This window comes from Balaenoptera musculus, chromosome 18 (genome assembly GCF_009873245.2).
Source record: "Balaenoptera musculus isolate JJ_BM4_2016_0621 chromosome 18, mBalMus1.pri.v3, whole genome shotgun sequence".
NCBI lineage: Eukaryota > Metazoa > Chordata > Mammalia > Artiodactyla > Balaenopteridae > Balaenoptera > Balaenoptera musculus.
Window position 1 is genome coordinate 64219585 of NC_045802.1, and position 25498 is coordinate 64245082.

Below are 25498 nucleotides of genomic sequence, written 5' to 3' on the forward strand. Positions count from 1 at the left end.
AACAATTGTTGAATCTAGGTGGAGAAACATATCTTCCAATTTTTCTGTATGTTTTAAATTTTTCATAATAAAACTTTGAAAAAAGATAAATATTAGTCTTATCTTACAGATCCTAGAAATTTCTGAATTTTAATGCTATTTTTTACCAAAGACTGAAGAACTTTCTTCCTTATTAATGAGATCTTAGGCACCTGAATGTAACTGGAAATACATTTTGTAAGAACGGAGAGGCTCTTCCCCAAATCCGTAATTAGTCTAAGTAGCCCCTTAGTCCATCTAATGCTGAGGTTTGTCCTATACATTCCAGGACCATATTTTTGGAATCACCAAATCAGGACATGTGGTCTAACAAAGGATTTTTTTTCTTACTTCTGCTTTTACACACATGAAAGCCTTACAAAGTCATAAAAATCAAAACATCTGTGGATATAATTTTGTTTGTTTAATATATAATGAATTACCTTTCTTGAAAAATCACACAATTAAGTAAATTCATGCTGTTTCAAGAAGATTCGTAACACAGTTCCATACCTCGTGGTCAACTCATTTGTGATTTAGAGCAAAATTTTTCTTTAACTTCACAAGGTCAACTTCCTAATCTATCGTGACACATGTTGGGGATAAAAATGTCTTCCTTGTCTTTTATTCTTTTTTCTTTATAAATTTATTTATTTATTTATTTTTGGCTGCATTGGGTCTTCGTTGCTGCACGTGGGATTTCTCTAGTTGCGGCGAGCGGGGCCTGCTCTTTGTTGCGGTGTGCGGGCTTCTCATTGAGGTGGCTTCTCTTGTTGCAGAGCATGGGCTCTAGGTGCGCGGGCTTCAGTAGTTGTGGCACACAGGGTCAGTAGTTGTGGCGCACGGGCTTAGTTGCTCCATGGCATGTGAGATCTTCCCGGACCAGGGCTTGAACCCGTGTCCCCTGCATTGGCAGGCGGACTCCCAACCACTGCGCCACCAGGGAAGTCCCAAAACTCGTCTTTTTAAGAGTGTGTCCATTTGAATGTAATGAGTTTGGCTATAAACACAACAGTATTAGAAAAACCAGCTAGTAAAGTGGAGAAAAGATCAAAGAAGAATTATTCAAAGATAGAAGTTTCTACCATGAAGAACCAAAGTGAGGATTAAAGATCAGTCCTTCTAACAACAACAAAACATAAGTGAAATCAGCAAGCACAAGACTTGCAAAACTGTTTTACCGCTTTCTTAAAGTGTGAGGTTCCAGGAAAAAGTGAGCTTTATGTAGTCAGTGGTGTGTGGAAAAGCAAGGGGTTCTGCCTGGAGTGGGGATGTGTGTGTGGAGAGAGAGGCAGAGAGAAACCAGAAGAGACAAAGTGACACCGACAAAGAGCCTGCTCCTTTAAAACCCTCACAAATGAATAGAGATGCTGCAGGTCCAAGTCCTGGGATACAGAGATGCTTACACTTCCAGGAGCAACAAGTCTAGTGGGGCACACAAACCTGTAAACAGATGAATCAACCAAGTAAAGTGTGATAGTAACATAGAGGGCAGAACCTCATCATCTGCAGGTGAGTAGCTGACATTTAGGTGGGGTTTTGAGGGTTGATCAGGAGTTCTTCAGACCAAGAGGAAGTTGCATTCTGGCAGCATGGACAGCTGTGTGGAGGCACAGGGCCTGGAAGGGCCGGGCATCCTAAGAAGGCCAACGTGGTCGTATGTGAGGGCAGCTGTGGATGGAGCTGAAAGGCAGGAGTGGCCTCGGTATAAGCCACTCTTTGGAGATTCGCGCATTGGGCAACAGGGAACCCAAACATCTTTTCTACGTCAGGGAGTGGTTTGATTTATAAAAATACAAGTCTGGGGAAGTATGAAGGAAAGGTCTGAGTGGAGAGGGTCTGGAAGCAGGGACACCAGCAAGGAGGGTGTCATTCTAAGTACTAAGGCAGTGGTGGTGAGTAAGAGCTGAAGAAGAGATGCCAGATTTCAGAGCTGGTTAAGGAGGAATCTGCAGGATTTAGTGACTAGACATGGGTGGCAAGAAAGAGTCAACGATGGCATCAAAGTTGCTGGCTTTGGAAAAGGTCGATGATGACATCTTCTTTCAAGACTGAGAATACAGGAAGCACAACTTGGGGCTGTGGAAGTGAGTTCTATGGTGTAACTGAGAAAGCTGAGGCATCTTCTGGACTCCAGGTGGGTGGGTCCAGGATGCAACAGGCACTCTGAGCCTAGAGCCCAGGCAAAAAAGGGAGGTGCTGGGAAACGAAATGTGGCACTCGTGGTCATCGTGAGGATGAGGAAACGGGAATGACTGAGAGGGCACGTGAGCCAGGAGGCCGGAGAGTATGGGAACATCATCGCACAGGGCAGCGCTGCTCAACTGGGGGTGCTTTGGGTCCCTAAGGGACATCTGGCAAACTCTGGAGACACTTTTGGTTGTCACAACTGGGGGAGAGGGGACAGGCCAGGAAGTTGTTAAACCTCCTTCAGTGCACAGGACAGCTCCACAACCAAGGGCATAGACAGGAGAATAAGAAGCTAGCAAGACAAAGAGGGGAATCTAAATGGTGAGCGAAATGGGAGAGGAATGTTGCTGAAGCAAAGGAAGAAAGCTTTTTTTGTTGTTTGTTTTTTTAAAATTTTATCTATTTATTTATTTATTTTTGGCTGTGTTGGGTCTTCGTTTCTGTGCAAGGGCTTTCTCTAGTTGAGACGAGCGGGGGCCACCCTTCATCGCGGTGCGCGGGCCTCACTATCGCGGCCTCTCTTGTTGCGGAGCACAGGCTCCAGACGTGCAGGCTCAGTGGTTGTGGCACACGGGCTTAGTTGCTCCGCAGCATGTGGGATCTTCCCAGACCAGGACTCGAACCCGTGTCCCCTGCATTGGCAGGCAGATTCTCAACCACTGCGCCACCAGGGAAGCCCCATGTTAACTATTTTTAAGTGTACAATTCTGTGGCATTAAGTGCATTCAGTGTTGTGCAACCATCGCCATTATCCACTTTCAGAACTTTTGTATCATCCCAAACAGAAAGTCTGTACCCATTAAACAAAAACTCCCCACTTTCCCCCTCTCCCCCAGGCCCTGGTAAACCTCTATTATCCTTCCTGTGTCTATGAATTTGCCTACTCTAGGTACTTCATACAAGTGGAATCATACCATTCCACTGTTTGTATAGACCACATCTTATTTATCCATTCATCTGTGATGTACATACAGGTACTTTACACCTTCTGGCTATAGTGAATAATGCTGCAATGAACATTGGTGTACAAGTATACCTGTTTGAGATCCGGCTTTCAATTCTTTGGGATATATACCTAGGAGTAGAATTGCTGGATCATATGATAATTCTATGTTTAAATTTTTGAGGCCCTATCAAACTGATTTCAAACTGGAGATCAGAAGCTCAGAAAAGAGATCCTGGCATAGAGATAGGGAATTAAAGCAATGAGAGTAGATGACATTTCTCAGGAGGGTTTCTGAGGCTGGCGACCATAGGGAGAATTCTTGCAGCGGAGGTGGAAAGGAAGCCAGATGGCAGCGAGTTGAGTAGAGCAGGGAGGAAAGGGCAGCTTTCAGAGGGCTCTTGGAGACCAAAAGCTTTCACCTTAGCCGATTTCTTTTCTAAGGTTGTTCTTTTTTTTTTTTTTTAATTTAAAGACAGTTTTTTTAGAGTTTTAGGTTTATCACAAAATTGAGAGGGAGGTACAGAGATTTCTCATATACTCCCTGTCCCTACACATGCATAGTCTCCCTCATTATCAACATCATTCACCAGAATGGCGCTTTTTTTTTTTTTTTTTTACCAAGGATGAATCCAAATTGACATACCATAATCACCCCCAAAGACACAGTTTATCTTAGGGTTCACTCTTGGTGTTATATATACATTCTGTGGGTTTGGATAAATGTAAATTGACATATGGACATCATCATATTATCATACAGGGTATTTTCACTGCCTGAAAGATCACAAAAATATGTGCAAGAACAAATGACACAGAACAAGTGTTTTTATTTTGTCAGCTACCCTCAATGACCAAACTCCATCAAAGACTATTTGCTCTCAGTTGGTCCCATTTTCTGCCTGTAACTTCCTACAGTTGCCTCCCTGAGATCTTACCCCCGCTCCCTTCGGCCCTCTCCATTTTCTCTAGAGCTACAGGCTACCTCCAAGAAGCATTTCTTCCCTACACACCTAAGACCAGGGGACCATCATTTCAGTCGATCTCACTCAACTCTAGTCCCTGGGCCTCACACTGAGCCCAGCTCTGGCTCAATCTATTTCGACACATAGCAGAATTCTGCAATTACAGTGTTCGGCCTCAGTTTGTGTTTCACTCCTGTTTGGCAAATCCCCTTACTAATTTTCAATCTGCTTACTACACTTTTCCCAGTCTCCACATGCCCCAGGCCCTTATGCCACTCCTATCGCCCTCCTTCAACCACCTCTGAGTTAATAACCTTGCTTCCTACTCCACAGAGAAAACAAGGCACCAGTCACACACTGAGGCCAGAAAGCTGGGCATAGTCTTTGACCCTTTTCCTTTTCTGAATGTAATATCCAATCAGTTACCTTTTCAAATCATCTTAAAGTCTTTAGGGAAGAGAGGAACTAAAAATACATGATAATCAAGCATTTAAAAAAAATTTTTACAGCAAAACAAAAACATACATTACTTTTAAAAAAGCTACATTACACATTAATACATTAAAGTATTGATAATTTTATAAATAAAATCATTTTAAACAGTAAGTACATGATAAAATTTCTCTGATACAAGATTACTTACATAGTTCAATGACCAATTTTGAAAATATAAAAACTACATCCTTCTCTTAAAAAATATTTAACTTAATTGTACAAAATTATCAAATAAAGTTAAAAAGTGCTAGATATGCTTCCATTTGTTCCATTTTTAAAGCAACTGTAGCACATCAGACCTTAAAAAGATAAATTAGGGCAAAAGGCTCATCCTATACTGCCTAAAAAACTTCAGAGACTGTCTAGGCAGTGGGAAAGGACGGGAAGCTGAGTTCACTGCCAGCGAAGGCTGTCATCTGCCCAGAGCTATGACCTGTCCTTGTTCTCAGAACAAGGAGAGTTCCTCCTTCCTGGCCCACACCTACAGAAGAGTCTTTCTATCCCTACTGGTCCCTAATTTTTAGGAGAAAAGGTTTCTGAGAGAATTTTGATATTTAAATCCTATGCTAATACTGAACCTCTTCTAAAGACTGAGGCATTTTACATTTGAATTTTATACAAAAAGTCATAATCTAATTCCAAATGAAAAGAGGACACTTCATTTGGTCGCTTGATTTCATATCACTTGTTGAGGTAGGATAAGTTTCTTCTTTCTCTGAAAACTGTCCCGGCTATACAAACGGTGGTTGTACTGGAAAGGGTTCTAATGCCTTTTCTGCATTCTTCCAGTTGTGAAAATTCTCTCTGTACCACTCAACTGATAAAACAAAAAGACAAAAATAAAAAACTAAACATCAGTTAACCAATATTTACTGAGTTCCTGCTAAGTAAGAAAAGCCTTGCCCATCAGCTAATGTGTAGGCAAGGATTGCCTAATGACGAAAACAATTTGATTTTGAACTAACCAACGATGTTAATCAGAAGATATTTCATCACCTGAAAACGTAGATTTAAAAATCAACAATTTTTTTTTCTTTTTAACTTCAAAAGTCCTTCAATACTGAATTTGCTGGTACAAGTATTAAAACATTCGAATTTTAGGGAATTCAGGGGGAAAGGGAGATAAGTCACTTGTACTGGTTTTAAAGTCATAGGAAAAAAAGTGTAGTATTTTGTTCATGTAAACATCATAATACTACATGATAGGCACAGTGAGATGATGTCAACTTCCTTTTGTTAATATGTAAAATTATTTTATGTTGCTATTCTATTAATAAAGTTTTTTTAGTTGAAAAATAATAAATTATCTTTGAATTTGTTTTTTTTTTTTTTGGCTGTGCTGTGTGCGCAGCTTACAAAATCTTAGTTTCCTGACCGGGGCCCACAGCAGTGAAAGCATGGAGTCCTAACCACTGGACCACCAGGGAAGTCCCTGAATTTGTTTTTTAAAATTCAACACAAATATTTTGTATGTCAAGCTCTGAACCGAGACATTTTCCTACACTTGGGTATCTTTTCCCTTGAGTACACTTCTAAACAGAATTTAACATATATGCACAGACTATATATACACTTATTTTAATGGCTATTTCTGCACATACTAAATTTGCTTCCTATTTGTTTGTTTCAGTATAAAAAGACTCAAGACGCTCAAAGACGGCAACTGTCTCTATTTCACCAAATCTCAGATGCCTGATCTTAAGATGGACCATTACTTTACATATTAGTAAGAAAGAAAAAAAGTTGAAATAATAATTATAAGACACTAGTGATTGTAAAACACATACCTCTCAAGGATGTGAAAAAATGTGCATCTGAGAATCAATGAAATAGGTATCTGATAAATGCTAGTAAGACAAAGGAAGCCTAATCAGAAGTTAGTCTATGAAATTCAAGATACTTAATTACTAATGTTAGAAATACATTAAATGTAAAAATTTGAAAAGCGAAAGTGATTCACTGCAACACTGTTTGTAGCGTCCTAAAATAAATTACTGTGCCTTAAAATTTTTCTGATTCTCCCCCTCCCCCCAAATGATCAATTCATAACATACTTGTTTTCTGTATTCCTTCTTTCCAAGGCACTTTAGGTCTCCATCCTAAGCCATGTATTTTTTCTGATTTCATTGGATATCTCATGTCATTGGTAGGTCTTGGAAAACAAAACAGATTTAAAATGATACTGTGGATATATATTTACAAATGTATTTATTTATTTATTTTTGGCCCTGCTGCACGGCCTGCGGGATCTTCGTTCCCAGACTAGGGATTGAACTCAGGCCCTCGGCAGTGAAAGCGTGGAGTCCTAACCACTGGACCACCAGGAAATTCCCTATTTACAAATTTAAATACTAAGAGAAATAATGTGTGCCCATAATTCAAATTTTCTCTCAAAAAATTCTCCCTGATGACACACTTATATATTTGTAAAATAAAGTATATGTTAAAAATCATCTATAATCCAGAAGCCTAACCCTCTCTGTGTCTTATCCTTTTCTCATTTCAACCACAATCTAGGTATGAATGCAATGTCTCATACCTAAGTGTTTGATGAATGAATGAATAAATACACATAAACTTGTTAGGACTTATGTTCCATGCCCTGGGTCTGGTAGTTTATATACATTATAAATTAAATTTTAAAATACTTCCATAAGCAAGATATTATTATCCCTATTTCACACTCAAGGAAATCTCAGACTTGGAAAGGGTCAATAGCTTTCTTTAAGTCACACAGCTAATAATAATGCTACAGTTTATTGTTATGACATTTATAATCAGGAAAAAACATTTTAGCAGAAAACTCAAAAAAGATAAACTTTTCTGGGTAAGTCCATACATTTTATAATCTTATAAGTACCTAAGATTTCACAACCTTTCCCCAATGTTTTAACTTGTTACTCACCTATCATTAACATAATCAACCCAGTTTTCCATTTCAGACTCTGAATTGGTCTCTTTGATCTGTCAAAATGGAGAAGACTTTCGAGTCAAATTATAAAGTGAGACCAGAGAATAAAATGGTATTCAACAACTGATTCAAAAGACAAGAAAAACAACCTCCTCCAAGTGGGGAAGACAGCTAAGACGAATAGCATTTTATTAACACTTTCCATACTTTATAACCTGAATTCCATCTGAAGCTCTGAGAGAATACACATTATATAAACTATAGGAGAAAATGAATTTTTTTGGCTTTTGGTTATTACTCAGTGTGATATTGCGATTTAAAATAAGAAATATATATTTGGTGTTCATCCCTGCTCCTGGCACAGAGTTCCTAAAACCTTTGGAATTTCCTGGTGATGAGAGATAAAGGTGTCATAAGTTCCTTTCAACCACACCAGAGTTCAGGTTAACACGTGATTTTTGGAAAGCACCTAAGGATGAAGACTGCTTGCCAAGGGAACCAACCATGTGATTGGAGAGATGGAACTCAGCCTCCCTGCCCCCACCTCCAGGGAGGGGAAGGGGACCAGAAGTGGAACAAATTATCAGTGGCCATGATTTAATCAATCATGCCTACTTCATGAAGCCTCCATAAAAACCCAAGAGGAGAGCTTCCAGGCTGCTGAACACACGGACGTGCTGGGAAGGTGGCACACCCGGAGAGGGCAGGAAGATCCACACCCTTTCCCTCATATCTTGCCCTATGCATCTCCTCCATCCTTTGTAATAAACCGGTAATCTAGTGGGTAAACTGTTTTCCTGAGTTCTGTGAGCCCCTCAGACTTATACCTCGTCGATCAAAAGCACAGGTGACAGCCAGGTCTCGGGGTTGACATGTGAAGTGAGGGCAGTCTTGTGAGACTGAGCCCTTAACCTGTGGGATCTGACACCATCACCAGACAGGTAATGTCAGAACTGAGTTAAATTGTAGGACACCGAGCTGGTGTCTGAGAATTGCTGGGCGTGGAAAACTCACACGTTTGGAGGACAGAGTGTTCTGTGAGTAGTGTAAAGGAAAACAAGTTTTTTCCATTCGTTCAGTCGCTCTTTTTACTGAATCCTGAGATTTATAATTGATGCTCACTAGTACATAAAAACACTCATAACTATTATCTATATATCAGTGTTCCTTGATTCTAGGACACACAATTTAACATTCGATTTTCTGAAATTGAGTATGTCTTATAATGGCTATGTACATTTAATGCTGTGGAATTTTTTTCCTGAAAAGCTGTGACTAAATGAGTGATGCAGTTTCAAATAATGACACATCTCAGCATACATATGGAATTAAGAAGTTCCTTTTTTTACCAGTTCACTTTTCAAATGAGTAAACTGTAAATTGTTGATTTTGACAAAATTAGTGATTACTGTCACTAATTTAGTGACAATTTTGAAAATACTACCCTTTTATAATATATACATACCAGTTGTATTAGTTCTTTGGCAAGCTGGAGAACTGACATTTCAAAATTGGTTCCAATGTTATAAATTTCACCTGGTTTTCCCTTTTTGAGGACAGTGAGAAATGCTTCTACTACATCAGTAGCATAAAGGAAGTTTCTTGTTTGAAGCCCTGATCCATGAATGCAGCTAAAAAGATGAAATGAAAGGGAATCATAAAGTGTAAAAAAAAGTAAGCTCTCCCAAACCAGGGTAAGGCAATGATTGGGTACAATTCCAGAGAAGGCAATTCCCATGAAGATCCTAGACATCTCTTACTGAAAATACAAATTCTCATGACTTCCAGATTTTATCCATAATTCTTAACTGACCTCCAAACCCCCTGTGGGTGCTCAGTAGGAAAGTGGCAAACATGTAAGTGACCCCTGCAAAAATATTTATTCATCAATTTTATACCTTAAGTTCACTTTGAAGACTATCTACAGTTCAGTTAAATCTTTTGAAAAAGTAAAATTATATAAAGATGGATGACAAATTTTAATGCTATAACTCAAAGTTTTAGGATGGATTATTTAAGAATTAAAATTATCTTAGTAATCAAATTATAAAGATGAATTATATATTATAATTATTTTTAAAACTATTACACTGACTGTAGAAGGAATTCTTAAATTTGTTGGGACATTAAATCCTAAGGCCTCCAACTCTAACACTTTATGATTTTCAAGAAAGACTAACACTAAATACTCTAGCATACCAGAAAAACATGGGTACAAAGGTAAATAACATACCATTTCCTGTTGTGTTGAAGTAAAGATATAAATTTTGGAATAACCTAAAAGAATATTTAAATTATCATTTCAGACTTTGGAAATTCATTCATTAATATAAACCTGAATTCATCATAAGATTAAAAGATTATTATTGTTAAGAAATACACTTATGGGCAAATTCTAATTCTTATCAGGAGTTCAAGAAACACTTAGTATAATTTTGATAAGTAAAAGAACTGTAAGATCGTTTCCTATTTCACAAATGCCAGTTATCTGCTAGATAAAAATGAAGATAAAATGATATAAATAGTGAAAAAGTTCAGAAAAAATCTTCCTGAACAGTTTGCTCTCACTGCAAGCTCACTTTTGTGTTGATTTTATACGAGCAGGAATCATATCATACTTTTTACTTTACATACAGTACCTGTTCAATAAGTGCTTGTGAAATTAATAAAAAGTAATTCCAGTGCCACTGGATTCAAAGAAAATTTGTTAAACATGGTAAGATAAGAAATTATTAAATTTATAATAAGTCTGTTAAAAAATTAAGCCAAATATATATTAATATCAGCAGATCATGATATGGCCCTTTCCTCTGGGCAGACAGATCAAGGCAACCAGCGGCTGAGAAGTGAGAAAACCCAGCTCTAAATTGAGGCAGTGAGATATATGTATAACTGATTCACTCTGCTGTACACCTGAAACGAACACAACATTGTAAATCAACTACACTCCAATAAAAATTTTAATAAATAAATTTAGGCAATGAGACTAGTAGTTACTTAACATTGGGCTTAATGATACAGAATCAACCTCACACACTTTCAGCCTTTTAACTACATTTCTTTATTTGCTAAACTACTTTCTGGACGACATTCAGGCCTGCAACAATACAGAGGAGTTGGGGGACAGCTAATCGGCTGCCTTTAAGACAAGTTTATGTACAAGCTTCCTGCATCACTCTCTAACTAGCGTCTGCGTTTCTGTACAGCCTGACATATGGTCTGACTGCATACTAGGAAGGAGTCTTCACTGGTGTGACAGTAGTGATGGGAGTACTCTACAGTGTTTTAGAATCCTGCAAAGTACAAGGCATTTTCACATACATCATCTCACTGGACTCTTCAAAATCCTTCCTAAGTATTATCATTACCCATGAATTTAAAGACAATGCTCAAAGGACCTAAGGTCATCCCAGCTGGTGGGTATCAAGTTGAGACTTAAACTCAAGTTTTCAAACTCTAAACATGATGAGATTTGTATGTGGCCTATAAAGCATTTATAATTACGGTTAATTGCAACATAAATTATTTTGGACAAATAACTGAAGAGAGATTATTTTAAATAATGAGAAGTCGCAATCACTAAAACACATCAGGAATTCAAAAGTAAAATGTACCTTTTCTGGATATTGATGTGGTCCATAAACATTACTGCTTCGTGTGATGACAACTGGAAACTTGAAGAGAGTTCGACATTAAGGTGATGGAAAGGTCCAATAATAATGATTATCTAAAGATAAGCAGTTCTAACATATGGGCACTTTTGACTGAATAATTCCACACACCTTAAGGACAGAAGCAAAGGGATTTTTTTTCTAATGTAAGGTTCCTGAAAAGACAGGAGAGGACGGGATTCAGATAAAGGCAGAGGTTCCTAAAGGAAGAAGAGGAATAGTCTCTTCACTGGGACAAGGGAAGGATGAATACAGATGGAGGCAGGTTTGTAGGTCTGATAGCAGGAAATTAAGGACATTTCTACCTGATTATTTCAGAGACCACCTGAGATGTTACACTTCAAGCTGGCTTTCTCTGTTGGACCAACCCTTACAAACAAAAAGAGCGTCCGTGGAGGGAAAAGACCAATGCTACTGGAACACAAAAGGCTAGAGAAGCTGAAGCAACTCTTTGGTTCGCCTTTCTGACCCAGTCCCTAATAACTCTGGAAGGTCAGTGGGAAGCCAAGTGCAGGGGTTCCAGCTGATGATTCATAGTGGGCAAGGCTCCTGCACGGACACTGACACAGCCACTGGGGTAAATCTATCTCCCTTTCACGAGGGGCCGAGAGGAGCAGCTGCAGGTAAGGGAACCTGCCCTCCCTCTGTCTTCCTTCACTCAGAGGACTCCTGGGAATCAGGACATTCCAGCAGGGCTTTTCACTCTAGCCGTAACACCCTACCTATTAGTGAAGCAGAAAAAAATATATACATAAATTATTCCTTTAAATGATGAACTGGATAAGAAGTAGGTCCCTGCTTTGTCCACACAATATAGGAAATCAGTTTTTAAAATTCCTTGATATATAACTTTTCTTAATCTATGTCTGCCATCCTGAAAATGAAATGCTGCTAATGCTAACTTGGAGTTTTAACACCTAAGTCCAAAGAAAAATGATTCTAGAGTTTCTGAAATCAGTTCTTACCCTGTATCGTTCCCAGTAAGACTGTACAAAACACTCAGCAGCTGCTTTAGATGACGCATAAGGATTTGTAGGTTGTTTGGGAGAAGATTCATCAAATTCCTAATTTTAAAAAGACACATTAAAAAAATAAGTATTATGTATACTTTCTAAGTAGAAAAATTGGAGAACATATTACAAACTTGAAATGTAAATCAGTACATTTAAAAAACATTTATTGAGGACGTCCCTGGTGGTGCAGTGGTTAAGAATCCTGCCAATGCAGGGGACACGGGTTTGATCCCTGGTCCAGGAAGATCCCACATGTCGTGGAGCAACTAAGCCAGTAAGCCATGACTACTGAGCCTGCGCTCTAGATCCCGCAAGCCACAACTACTGAGCCCATGCGCCACAACTACTGAGGCCCACGCACCTAGAGCCCATGCTCCACAACAAGAGGAGCCATCGCAGTGAGAAGCCCACGTACCGCAAGGAAGAGTAGCCCCCACTCGCCACAACTAGAGAAAGCCTGCAGAGCAACAAAGACCCAAGGCAGCCAAAAAAAAAAAAAAAATTTATTGAAACCCAGCTATGTGCCTGGCATTTTTCTAAGCACTTTACATGTAGTAACTTCTTTAAAGGTCACAACAACCCTGTAAGGCAGGCAGACAGAACAGCAAGTGCAAAGGCCCTGAGACAGACTGTGTCCAATGGAACTACAAGGAGGCTAGTGTGAGGGAAGAGAAATGTGAGATGAGGTCTGAAAGCTAGAGGCCAGAGCATGTGGAACCTTGAAGGCCACTGTCAAAACACTGATGGGTTTTGATGAGAGTAATATCATGATCTCACTTATATTTTAAAAAGCATTCTGGCTACTGTGTCAGATCTGATGTAGGCTGACGGGAGTACAAGGAAGAAGCTTACCTGATAAAAATTGCAAAGAGAGTTTGCAAATGGTTGTTCCTCAGAAGTGGGATTGGGCACTGAGGAGAAGTGGTCAGGGTCTGCTTTTTCTCATTATAAGTCTTTTCAAACTACTTGGTTTTTTTCCCACTATGTACGTGTTTTGGTAAATAAATGCATTTAAAAAATAAAACAAAACAAAATGAGGTCATTGTAAACACTGACAATGAAAAATACAGACTGGAGAATGGAGCCTCTCTTTGCATAAAAAGTATAATGTTTACAAATGATTAACAAAGGAGAACAGATTCCAGTTTCTACAACAATTTCACACTCAGTCCTTGACAGTACAGTATGCTTTTCTGAGCGGAAGAGAAGGGAGACAGGCCTTATGCTGCAGTGTAACTTACACATGCTTTGGCCCATGGGAATGACATTCATGATGTACGACTGGGTGATCAGGGAAAAGCTGCTGCTTGCTTGCAAAATATGTCGGTCATATTACATATATAAATCTGTACCAGACTAGGCTGTGGTTCCCCATTTGCGGTGGTATTATTTGATTTGAACAGAAGACACAACGGAATAATATTCTGGGGAGTCCCACAAGTGTGTATAATCAGAAGATGAAAAAAGTCCAGAGTAGGTTTTCATAAGACAGGTTTCTATGGTGGGATGGGGTAAGTAGGTGAAACAGTCATTTTCTTTCTTTTTTTTATAACATCTGTTTTGTTTATTTATTTAATTTATTTATTTTTGGCTGCGTTGGGTCTTTGTTGCTGCGCACGGGCTTTCTCTAGTTGTGGCGAGCGAGGGCTACTCTTCGTTGCAGTGAGCAGGCGTCTCATTGCGGTGGCTTCTCTTGTTGCGGAGCACGGGCTCTAGGTGTGCAGGCTTCAGTAGTTGTGGTGCAGGGCTTCCCTAGTGGCTCAGTGGTTAAGAATCCGCCTGCTAATGCAGGGGACATGGGTTCGAGTCCTGGTCTGGGAAGATCCCACATGACGCGGAGCAACTAAGTCCGTGCACCACAGTTACTGAGCCTGTGCTCTAGAGCCCGTGAGCCACAACTACTGAGCCCACGTGCTGCGACTACTGAAGCCCACACGCCTAGAGCCCATGCTCTGCAACAAGAGAAGCCACCGCAATGAGAAGCCCGTGCACCGCAACGAAGAGTAGCCCCCACTCGCCACAACTAGAGAAAGCCCGCGTGCAGCAACGAAGACCCAATGCAGCCAAAAATAAATAAATAAATAAATATTAAAAATTAAAAAAAAAAATTGTTGTGGCGCATGGGCTCAGTAGTTGTGGCGCACGGGCTTAGTTGCTCTGCGGGATGTGGGATCTTCCCGGACCAGGGCTGGAACCCGTGTCCCCTGCATTGGCAGGCGGACTCCTAACCACCGCGCCACCAGGGAAGTCCGAAACAGGCATTTTATAAGCTCACCTTATCAAGACTGCCTCCATAGACCTCATCTGTGCTGACATAAATAAATTTCTCCACTCTGGCTTCATGAGCAGCACTTACCAAAACGTGAGTGCCATAAACATTAACATACGTAAACTCAAAGGCATGGACAAACGAAAGATCTAAAAAAAAGAAGAAAAAGCTAGAACAATTCCACTCAAGGAACAAAGCAAATACTAAACAGTAGACTCAGGCTTAAGGAAAGCTCTATTCACTTTTCTTCATTCACCACAACTGCAACGGTGTTAAAAATAACATAAGATGCATTGCCATTTATGATTTCTTTAAGCCCAAATTACATAGTACGTGTGAATTCTTAGAACCTAGAAAACTATCAGTGCTATATTTGCAGGAAACACTTTTTTTTTAATTCAGAAAAGAAATGATACATCTAAAATTTAAAATGCTCTTACATTTTAAAAAATTTTGGAACAACTAAAAGGTAGGAGGGTTTGCTTTGCTGGTATCAAGAATTATTATAAAGTTACAGTAATTACAGTGTGGTAATGGCATAAGGATAGACAAAGACCAATGGAACAGAACAGGAGCCCAGAAACGGAACCATGCATATATGGGTACTTCATCTCCAACAAAGGTGGCAATGGGGAAAGGTTGATTCTTTCAATAAATGGTGCTGGGTCAAGCTGATATTCATATGGGGAAAAAGTCTGAATGTAGAAGGCAAACCAATAACTTTTATGAAAATAATAAAAGAGAATATCTCCATGACCGTGGAGGTAGGAAAAGAGTTCTTACACAGAACACAAAGAGCACTAACCATAAAGGAAAAGGTTGATAAACTGGACTACACTGAAATGAAGAATTTCAAATGATCCAAAGATATCATTAAGAAAGTGAAAAGGCAGGGAAATTCCTGGCAGTCTGGTGGTTAGGACTTAGCACTCTCACTGCTAAGGGCCTGGGTTCAGTCCCTGGTTGGGGAACTCAGATCGCACAACGCAGCTGAGGTGAGGTGAGGTGAGGTGAGTTGAGGTGATGTGAGATGAGATGAGATAAAATAAAATAGAAAGGAAGTGAAAAGGCAAATCACAGATTGGAAAAAAGGTAGTGGCAAAAGGTTTGAATTCAGAATATATAAAGGACTTATAAAAATCTGTAAGGAAAAAACTGACAACCCACTTGAAAATGGTAAACAGACTTACACAGAAACTTTCTAAAGAGATATACAAATAGGAAAGGGAGGAGGATAATCCAGTAAACAAATGCAAAGGTTTTTAACATCATTAATAATCAGGGAAAAATATAATAAAACCACCAAAGACTGACAACAGGAAGTACTGGTAAGCATCTCATAAATTGTTGGAAGGGAAACCACTTTATCATTAACCAAGTAGAAGGATCTGTTCTACCAGATATGAAAACACTACATTAGTCAATATACTGTGTAATCAGCACAGGCACAGACAGACAAATGGGGAGTTGAGAAACAGACACTCATACAGATACTTGATACATGACAGCGCAGTGGAAACTGGTGAACTTTCCCATAAGTGGTAGAGGTCCAATTGGTATTCAAATAGAAAAAAATGAAATTGGATTCTTATCTCATACTGCATATAAAAATGAGTTTCAGACGGATTACAAATCTAAATGTGAAAGGCAAAACTATAAAGCTTTTCAAAGATAACACAGAAGAATATCTTCATGACCTTGGGGTAAAAGAGAATTTCTTAAGACCCAAAAAGCATTAACCATACCATAAAAGATATATAAATTCATTAAGAATTTATATAAGAACATCTATTCATCAAAACACACTAGCAAAAAGATGAAAAAATAAGCCACAGAGTAGGAGAAGATATATATAATACACATAACAAAGGACTAGTATCCAGTGTGTGTGTGCATATATATATACACACACACACACACATATATACACACACATATATATATAGTCCAACAAATCAATGAGAATTGATTTAAAAATTTTAAAATGGGCAAAAGATTTCAACAGCATTTCACAAAAGAAGAAACTGAAATTATTAATAAACATATAAAAAGTACACAGCTTCATCAGTAATCAGGGAAACACAAATTAAAACCACAATCAGATGCCACTCTACACACTACTCAGATTGACAAAAATGGAAAAGACTGACAAAACTAAGCTTTGGTAAGATCTAGAATAACAGAAGGTCTCATATACTCCTGCAGGAGAAGAAACTGGTATAACTGCTTTGGAATATAGTTGGAAATTATCTCCATGTTGAAGTGTGCAGATTTTACAATTCCAGTTATATATTGAGAGAAATGTGTATTTATGTGTACCAAGATGCATGTGTAAGAATGCTCATGGTAGTACTGTTCAAAACTGCTCCAATGTGCGAACAATCCAAATGTCCATCAAGAGTAAAACAGACACAGGAGTTGTGGTATATGCTTAGAATGGAATATTGTATGTCACTGACAAGGAACAAATTATACCTACACCCAAATGCATGGATGAATCTACAAGGATGAAAAAGCAAGACCAAAACATGCTATTTTATATACGCATTTTTATAAAATCTAAAAAGAGGCAAAACTAACCTACACTGTTTAGAGATAAATACAGAGACAGTAAAACTGCAGAGAACACCAAGGGAAATTATAACTTAAAAATCAGGTAATAAGGCAGTAGTAATACTACTACTAAAGAGGGTTCAGCAACATTCTTTTGTTTAGGTGATGGCTACATGAGTATTCACATTATCGTTATTCATTTAACCTTACTTCTAAATTCTTCTGAATATATATTACATTTCACAATATAAAATGTTAGACAAGTTATTAGAAGATATCTTAGGACAAAACAGTACAGATAATAATATAATGTTCAACTGTGTATCTACCACCCACCTTAAGAAAAACAACATAAAAATACAGCTGAAGGCCCATTTCCCCAGAAGTAATCACTATTCTGGATTTGGCTAAACTCAGTTTTAAGATAACAGTCAAGGTTACATTTTACCCTACACTAACACAACGGATCTGAATAGCGCCAAGTATCTAGAGGACAGAGTGACTACCGGCTTTTCTGGTAAAACATGGTATATGTTCTTTCGCATACATTAAGTACCTACTTGTTCAACCCCATTATTGGACCTTCATTTTGGCTAGTTAGCCACTGGAAAAAAAACATTTGCCCATCATAACCGTAACATAAAAGAACGCTTACCTACATGTGTTTGTGCGGCAAAATGTAGTACTATGTCTATTTTCTCTGTTTCAAAAAGTAGTTTCACGAAGTGAGAATCACATATGTCACCCTATAGAAAAAAACAAACATGAAAAAACTAAGCTTCATTGAGCACTCCCAACCATAAAAACCATTTTACTTCATGAACAAAAAAAATGATAAGAAAAAAGATTAATCCCCCCCAACCCAGGTATAAAAGAGAATATCTTGAAAATTCAACTGAGGGGTCAAATACAGTAATGAGGTATTTCTTCAGCATCCTAGGATACAAGATATTCAATTCAAAATATGTTTTTGCAAATAAGTGTCTAAAACAGTATTTTTTTGAGCACCAACTACTTCTGTGGACTGTGCTAGTTTTTTTTCTTAACATTCTTGCCAACCTAAGGTAACTATGTTAGCAGGAAAAAATATAAACATACTTTTAAAAGTTTGCGATAACCACTATTGAAATATATTCAAAGTAAGTATAACAACTGGAATGATGGATTTCACCACAACTAAGTAAACTTACGAGTATTTTTAATGTTATATGTACATTTAGTTCTAAAAATACGTATTCTCAACAATTCTTCAGTGACTAAAGGAGACACTTTCAGATAGAAGAAAAAAATTATGAAATGTTTGCTTAGTATATCTTTAAGATTTGTGGTTAAAAAGAGAGTTTATAGAATCACTTTAAAAAACATAAATCATAAGGTAGTTTCATTTGACATTAAAATTTCCCTTTCTGAATTAGTGTGACCTGGCTGCCTGGCTTATATTTTGGACTACCATGGGCTTGTACGGTGGGGTTTTTGACTACTGACTGGCCTGAGTAATACCCTACTTTATACCATCTCTTTAAATACCAGCAAGGCCTTATGAAGAAGGCAAGTGAGGACCTAAAAATCACACACCATGGAATTTCAGTCAGCTACTCATAGATCTGCCAAGGCACCAAAAATAACATGTAGCTTTATATGCAGTATCAATCTACAAGTAATATCCTCTATAGCACACGGTACTTCTGGAAATTAAAAAGGTCTTTAATAAGCATGCTTCCAAGCCCATACTATGCAAGTTTACAAAGTAGAAAGATATAATGTCTAAATGACTAAAGAGGCACAGTATAAAATAATTATATAATTATAAGAATACTTCCATACCTGTATAAATTTGTAATTTTGTTTATTAGAAATGGTTTCAAGATTCTTCAGGCTTGCACAGTAATCCAGCTTAAAATAAGTAAGGAAGGGGGAAAAAACAACACAAAAAGTGATAATAGCTTTTCCTATAAAATATCAATTCATTTAAAATACTATAGATTTCTTAAAAAAAAAAAAATACTATAGATTTCTGATCATAACACAAAAACATGTCTTCTTAAAGTGTTTGCTCTCAGTGTTTTTAGAAGTTTCTGATATCTTAAAAGTAAAAAACAAACAAAAATATGTAATTTTGTTACCTTTTCAAAATACAAAAAAATTAATTTTTATAAGCCCCTCCTTTAAAAAATTTTCCTGCCCAGATTTGCCTTCAGCCACTGGGGGCTGTAAGAGTTCACCATTCCTTACTGAAAAGGAATTAGTGATTGAATACAATTACACCTGTGTTACACATATTGTATCTCATTATGCTTTTTCCTGAGTTAACTGTTGGTAAATCAGTGTATACAGATGGAGGAAAAAATTACTGCCCATGATATTATGGCAGGCAAAAGTTATTAAGACTTACAGATTATTTTTTGTCTCTCTCTATATATTTTTTACTATTATGTTTTATAAAATTAAGGTAACTAATTGTATCTTGTGTTTAAAGTCAACAACACAGTGATTACCAATCATGGCTTTCAGAATCTCCAGGGAACTTCCAATTATTACAGAAAAATTCTCAAAACTAAATTAATTTACTTGAACTTTAGTTTTTAAAATAAATATATAATTTTCAGGAGGTGGCAGTTATAAAATCATATAATAAAATAATCAGAGTATCTCAATGCCAAAAAAGGTTAACAATCACAAGATTACACTAAATACTGAATTCAGAGTGAAGATTTTCTTTCAGTAAAAATACTGCACTTAAAACCTTTACATTATGAGCTATCATAACAAATTTAAAAGTTTCAAGACTTTATGTAAGATTTAAAACTGTATGAACACATGACTATATAGGCTCCTAAGCTGCTAAAATGACTAAATAAAAAACTAAAATATCAGCGGGACAGGATTCTAATACTTTTTAAAAAATATAAATAAGTTTCAGCACACAGGGCTCTTTTTTTTTTTTAAACACAGAGCTCATTTTTATAAAACTTACCTTGTCTAGATTTATGATCATATAGTTTGGATAATCTTCTACTAAGGAGACAATCACATGTGATGCACTATAGAAAAAAGCGTATCTTGTTAGCAGAAAATTTAACCTTTTCCTTAAATTCTCAAACGTTATCCTAAGTTGCTGAGTATTAGGAAACTATTCAAAGATACCTTCAAATTATTGCAAGATAACAGAAATGATGTAACTACGCTGAATATACACACATCCACACTTTTCATTAATCTTCTCAACAGTATTGATACACAAAGTCTTACACTCTCTTTACACTATGGTGAAGAGAGAATTTACTGGTCTTGGGTATAAGAAAATAATTAACCAAATGATGCTGTCCTTGCATACTTTGAGCGTGGGAGTAAAGCAGTATCATAAATACAATGGGTGGTGTTCACTGCAGATGGACTTAAACGACGATGTGCCTTTTCAGAGACTGCAAGTGTAACTATGTAAAAATTAAGCTGTTATAAGCATAGGAGTTGTCCATGTTCACAGTAGCCTATTGCAATTGCTATTTCTTGGTATAAGAATTTGGTGGTGTAAAGTGGTAAACCTAGGTTTCCAATGCTAAGAACTGCTGAAACCATCCTGAGGTTAGTGGCACAGTGGGTTTCAGAGGACCCTGAAGCGGAGCCAGAGGCATCTCTCAGTGAGATGATCCACCAGATTTTTATCATATACACCAAAACGTTGGGCTCCTAGGAACAAATTATGAATTCAGAGTTTGTACTTGACAGCCCTTTCACAGAACTTTCTAGGACGTACCTTTCCTGGACCAGCACTGTACCACCCTTTTATGCCCATGCTCCCCTTTTCATTAAATGAAACTTGCCTGGTACCCTCCTCCAAGTCACTGTCAGATTGGAAGAGATGATCTAATATACTAACGGGGGTGGGGGGGGGAAGCATTCTTCCAGGTGTTGAGGGAACCCCAGTCTCTGCCCTCACTCGGTTTACATCCTAGGGTTGGGATGCAGGCAATAAGCAAGTAAACACAAATATGCGATATAGTTTCAGGTAGTGATAAGTGTGTTAGTTGGGAGAGGGTCTATTTTAGATAGGGTGGTCAGCTAAGGCCGGGAGGAGGTGACCTCTGCGTAAACATCTGAACTGAGTGATGCAAACAGCCTAAGCAAAGGGGGAGCAAGTGCAAAGGCCTCAAAATAGGGGAAACTAGCCTCCTGGGTTCCAGGAACTGCAAGAGGCCCAGAAAAGCAAGAGGTGGAACGACAGGAGATCCGGTTTGAGCTTTGACACCTGACAGTCTTCTAGACATGGTAAAGAGTTTGCATTTTATTCTAAGTCCGACAGGAATCTTTGGAGTGAAATTACGCACTTATTTACTTAATAAACACTGACTTGTGCGTGAGAACAGGCTTTAAGGGAACAAGAGTGGAAGCAGTGTGACCAATCAGGAGGCTACAGTATTAGTCTAGGCAAAAGCAGACATTAACAGGGGCTAGGGGAGAACAGGGGAGGAGGGTGAGAAGTGGTCTCTTTGGAAGGAGTGAGCGAAGACTTGCTGATTAAATATGGGTGTGAGAGGGAAAGAGGCTTCAAACGACTAGTACAGGTCAAAACACCGACAGAGGATTTTTTTAAGTCTGCTGAATAAATGAAACCCTTATCATAATCCCCAAACCGGTTCATGGAGCCTATACGTCCAAGGCCTGTGTATCGTGGGCCCTGGACTCGGGTTGGGGCAGTTGGTGAGAAGCTTACTGCAAAGGGGTCGCACTCAGAAGAGTGACAGGTACCTCTCGGGCCAGGTAGAAAGGTGGACAGTACCACAGCAGTTTTGCTTCGTTTGGGAGGCGCTTAAAACAAGTCGTTTCAAAGGAGCCACGCACGTCTTCGCAGGCCGGGAAGTGGAGAGAAGGTGGGATGATCCCAGTCGTGCGTTAAGACCCTCCCCCGTCAATCAGATCCCCAAAGCTGATCCCAAGTTGCCAAGGGCAAGCAGAGGCGCAGGGAAAGGTTGGGGTTTCTGGGGAGCCACTACTCTGCCAGCGGCGCCGTTACCTACATGAAACCAGCACCCCCGGTCACCAGGACCCGCTTCGCAAAGCCGTCGGGAGGACGCAAGGGCTCGGGCCGTCCCGCAGCCGACATCTCCCAGCTCAGCAGGGACTGGAACCGTAAAACGCCAGGTTTGTAGATCGTAGGGAAGTTCCACCGCGACTTTTTGCGACGCGTCTCCCTCCCCTGACACGTTAACGGGGCAGGCAGCGGCCGCTTCCGGAGCTCGGGCTGACTTGTCCCCGCCCACCGAGGGCTGGGCGGGGCCTCCGGGTGTGCGGGCCGCGCAGCGCCACTGCGCAGGCGCAGCTCTTCTCTGCCAACACCTCGGAGGATTGGAGTGCCTGGGGTAGCTGGGAAAGTAGGGTCTTAAAGGTTCCGGGGCAAATGACACCACCGTGGATTAGGCTTTACTTAGCAACACATGTGGTCGGAGTTAGGAATGATGACCTTCTTTTCATTCTTGAACTACAGCGATCTCCACAGATTACTCACCGGTTGAGCTGAGAACTCCAGTTCTCTTAGTTCTCTTCTTTCGAACTGTGGAGATGGGAGGTTGGAATTGCAAAATGGCCTTTTACTTTGTCGTCGGCACCATTTACAGACAGTGCGGGCCGGTTGCAGTCGTGGTAAAGATGTTCCCTAGATCCTATCCTTAGATCTCTTCCTACTGTTCTCCCTCTTACTCACCATGCCTCAGCCTCCCTGCCCTCCTTTGGTCTTCCTTGCATTTCCCGAGCATGCTTCTTCTCTTGGGCTTGGGTGCCCTTTCCTCAGATGTCTGCCTAGTTTTTACCCTCAGGTCTCAGCTTGAATGCCACCCTAGTGGAGAGTCCCTCCTTGATCACTCCAGTTAAAATAGCAAGCTGTACCCGAGCCCGAGCCACTTCACCCTTCTTTATTTTTCTCCATAGCCATCTTCAACATTTATGTTGAATTGCTCATTGTTACTGTTCCATGAAGGTAGGGCCTTTGTTTTGTTTCCTGCTATAATCCCAAGGCTTCAGGACCAGGCCTGGCACAGAATAAACCATCAGTAAATACTGTTTATTCAGATAGATAAATATCTTGGTTTTTTGTTTTTGTTTTCCACATAATGTGCTGGTAAAGTCTAAGAAGAATGGGAATACCCAGTATATGTGGATGTGTCATTTGTCACAACTGTTTTTGGGGGCCAAGTGGTAACATACATGAAAAGTTCAAATGTACACACCACTCTATGATCCCCAAATTTCATGATGTAAAATATAGATAATTGCAGAAAAACGTAAGTATGTTCATTGCTATAATGAAAAACTGGATACAATCTAAATGCCTACTAGTATTGTCTCACTTCTTCAATGCAGTGGGCTGATATATAGCTTTTAAAAAGAATGTACCAACATGGAATGAGGACCAAAATATATTGTAGTGAATACTTACGGTTCTATCTGACCAGACTTCCCTACCCTTTATCATCTCCCCAAGTTGACCCACCCAGACCACAGGATGTACATCTGACTCACCATAGGCTAACTGAATCCTCTTCCTGGGATTTGGAATTGGACTAAGGTTTTAGCATAGTCTGGTTGCTCTTCTTGAACTCTGAGGACCTATAAAAATTTGCAACTTGTTGGTAGCTATACTCATTCAAATGAAACAAGGAATCAAGAAGCCTGTCTTCAGTGAGAGAGAAAAACAAAGTTGATTATGAAGAGAAGAAGAAATAGTCACAGTATTCAAGGCCAATGTTCAGATTTTCTTCAGGACCAATTTTATTCCTGTCCTTGGTTTGCAAACACCACATAATTTGTAAATGCACGTCTTAAAGCATCCACCCTAAACTATTAACAAGGAGTTACCTTTGGGTATCCGTATGAGCAGGGAAAGAAGGAAATGAGGACTTCAATTTTTACATCATACTTTTTTTCCCCGTACTTTTTTGACTGTGAATTTTTTTCTAAGCTGCATGAATTACTTTTATAATTAAAAATAAATAAAATATTTTAATAAATAAAAATCTCATATATTAATATCTCCAGTTTATTCCTGGTCATCCAGAGATATAGAAAACGCTGGGTATATATGAAATGTTCCCTCAAGATTTCTTTTTCTAAATGATGAGGTCTGTTGTGAGAACTTGATTACATGTAATAAAAGCTTGTTGTCAAATGAAAATCATTTATATACATTTATTCATGAAATGATTCTTGAGCTTCTACTCTCATCAAGACAGACATAGTCTCTGACCAGCTGGAGCTTACAATATAGTAAGGGATTCAGATAAATCAATAGACATTTACAAAATAGTGTGGTAACTGCCCTGGTAGGGCAGTAAGGGATTCTGGTACCAGGGGTATCTAACACAGATTTGAGGGTTTGAGAAAGGCTTCTTACCGTGCCTTGGGAAAGTAAAGTAGGAAAAGGAGATGAAGTGGAGGCTGAAGGGTAGGATATGTGAAGTATTCCAGCAGGAGGGATCTGCAAGTGCTATAGGCCCAGAGGGGAGAACTTGGCGTGTGTTTAGCAAACTGACAGTGGCTCAGTAAGGATGGACATCAACTGTTGAGAGATGCCAATTCGAGAGACTTGAAAGTCATATTCTAAAGGGTTTGGGTTATGTCCTAAGGCAACTGAGAGACTTTGAAGGAAAGTGATACAGTCATACTGTGCTTCCTAAAGCTTTCTGTGGTACTAGGCTAGAGATAGTCTGTGTGTAACCACTTGGAGAAAATTGACTGTTGTCGGGTTAGTTGCCATAGGCCAAGTAAATAATGGTAAGATGGTGGCCTGCATAAAATAGTGGCTGGCACTTCCTAACCTAACCGTCCAGAAGAGGCGCTAATAAACTTCTGTTTCATTGAATTGATTGGATGTAGAGGTATGAGGGGTGGCGATAAGGGGGGGAGGGCGGTGCCGCTATAATTCTCAGCTGTCTGGCCTGTTGGATGATGGCATAGCTCAAGAAGACAGGAAACCTAGGAGGAAAAAGTCGGTTGAAGGTGCCGAGAGGCCAGGCATTAAATGGACAGGGGCAGTTACGTGCTTTTGAGACATTAAATTGCAAACATCCAGTACGTTACATGGGCACGTAGGGCTTTCTTTGCTGGAGTATTCCTCGCCTCACCAGAAACATTGCTGTTGTGTGTTTCTTAGCTCTTTTTGAATCCCACGCACGCCTGGAAACCTTTCGGGCCCGTTCCGCGCGCCCGCGCATGCGCAATGGCACCACACGCGCGCGCGGAGGAGAGGAGGGCAATAATTTTTCCGTAACCTGAAGCAACATCCTCCTGAGTCTCCATAAAAAAGGCGGGAACTAGCCAAAAGGCCGGGGAGTGATGGGACTTGCATATCTGCAGTCCCGCCCATTTCAGCCTCTGATTGGTGGGTATCCTTGGCTCGTGGTGGAGGGGCCCCCTCATTGGCTGTTAGACTCCCGGGGACGGGCCCGCGACGCCGGTCCCTCTCCCCTCACCTCCCCAT

At 39.4% G+C, this 25498-nt stretch overlaps 1 protein-coding gene across 2 annotated transcripts; it reads right to left on the minus strand.

The window, feature by feature from the left end:
- Positions 1-3845: 3845 nt before the first annotated feature.
- Positions 3846-22263, minus strand: TGDS (TDP-glucose 4,6-dehydratase). Of its 2 annotated transcripts, XM_036831919.1 has the most exons (12): positions 22044-22263; positions 20003-20069; positions 18853-18921; positions 17684-17774; positions 14482-14624; positions 12159-12257; positions 11137-11196; positions 9756-9799; positions 8988-9153; positions 7517-7575; positions 6666-6763; positions 3846-5428 (listed from the first exon to the last, which is right to left on the minus strand). In XM_036831919.1, the coding sequence occupies exons 1-12, from the start codon at positions 22127-22129 to the stop codon at positions 5343-5345; spliced, it is 1068 nt and encodes a 355-aa protein (XP_036687814.1). In that variant the 5' UTR covers positions 22130-22263; the 3' UTR covers positions 3846-5342. The 2 variants fall into 2 exon arrangements, with proteins under 2 accessions (XP_036687814.1, XP_036687816.1); XM_036831921.1 differs by lacking the exon at positions 9756-9799 and having other exon boundaries at positions 11137-11189; positions 22044-22244.
- Positions 22264-25498: the final 3235 nt, after the last annotated feature.

Bases quoted from the DNA above. Each gene is read 5' to 3' on its own strand.
- TGDS (XM_036831919.1), bottom strand. From the start codon at position 22,129: ATGTCGGCTGCGGGACGGCCCGAGCCCTTGCGTCCTCCCGACGGCTTT. The intron at 18,922-20,002 runs GTAAGTTTTATA...ACTTATTTTAAG, and splicing joins TGATCATAAATCTAGACAAG to CTGGATTACTGTGCAAGCCT. The intron at 6,764-7,516 runs GTGAGTAACAAG...TTGTTTTCCAAG, and splicing joins GTTGATTATGTTAATGATAG to ACCTACCAATGACATGAGAT.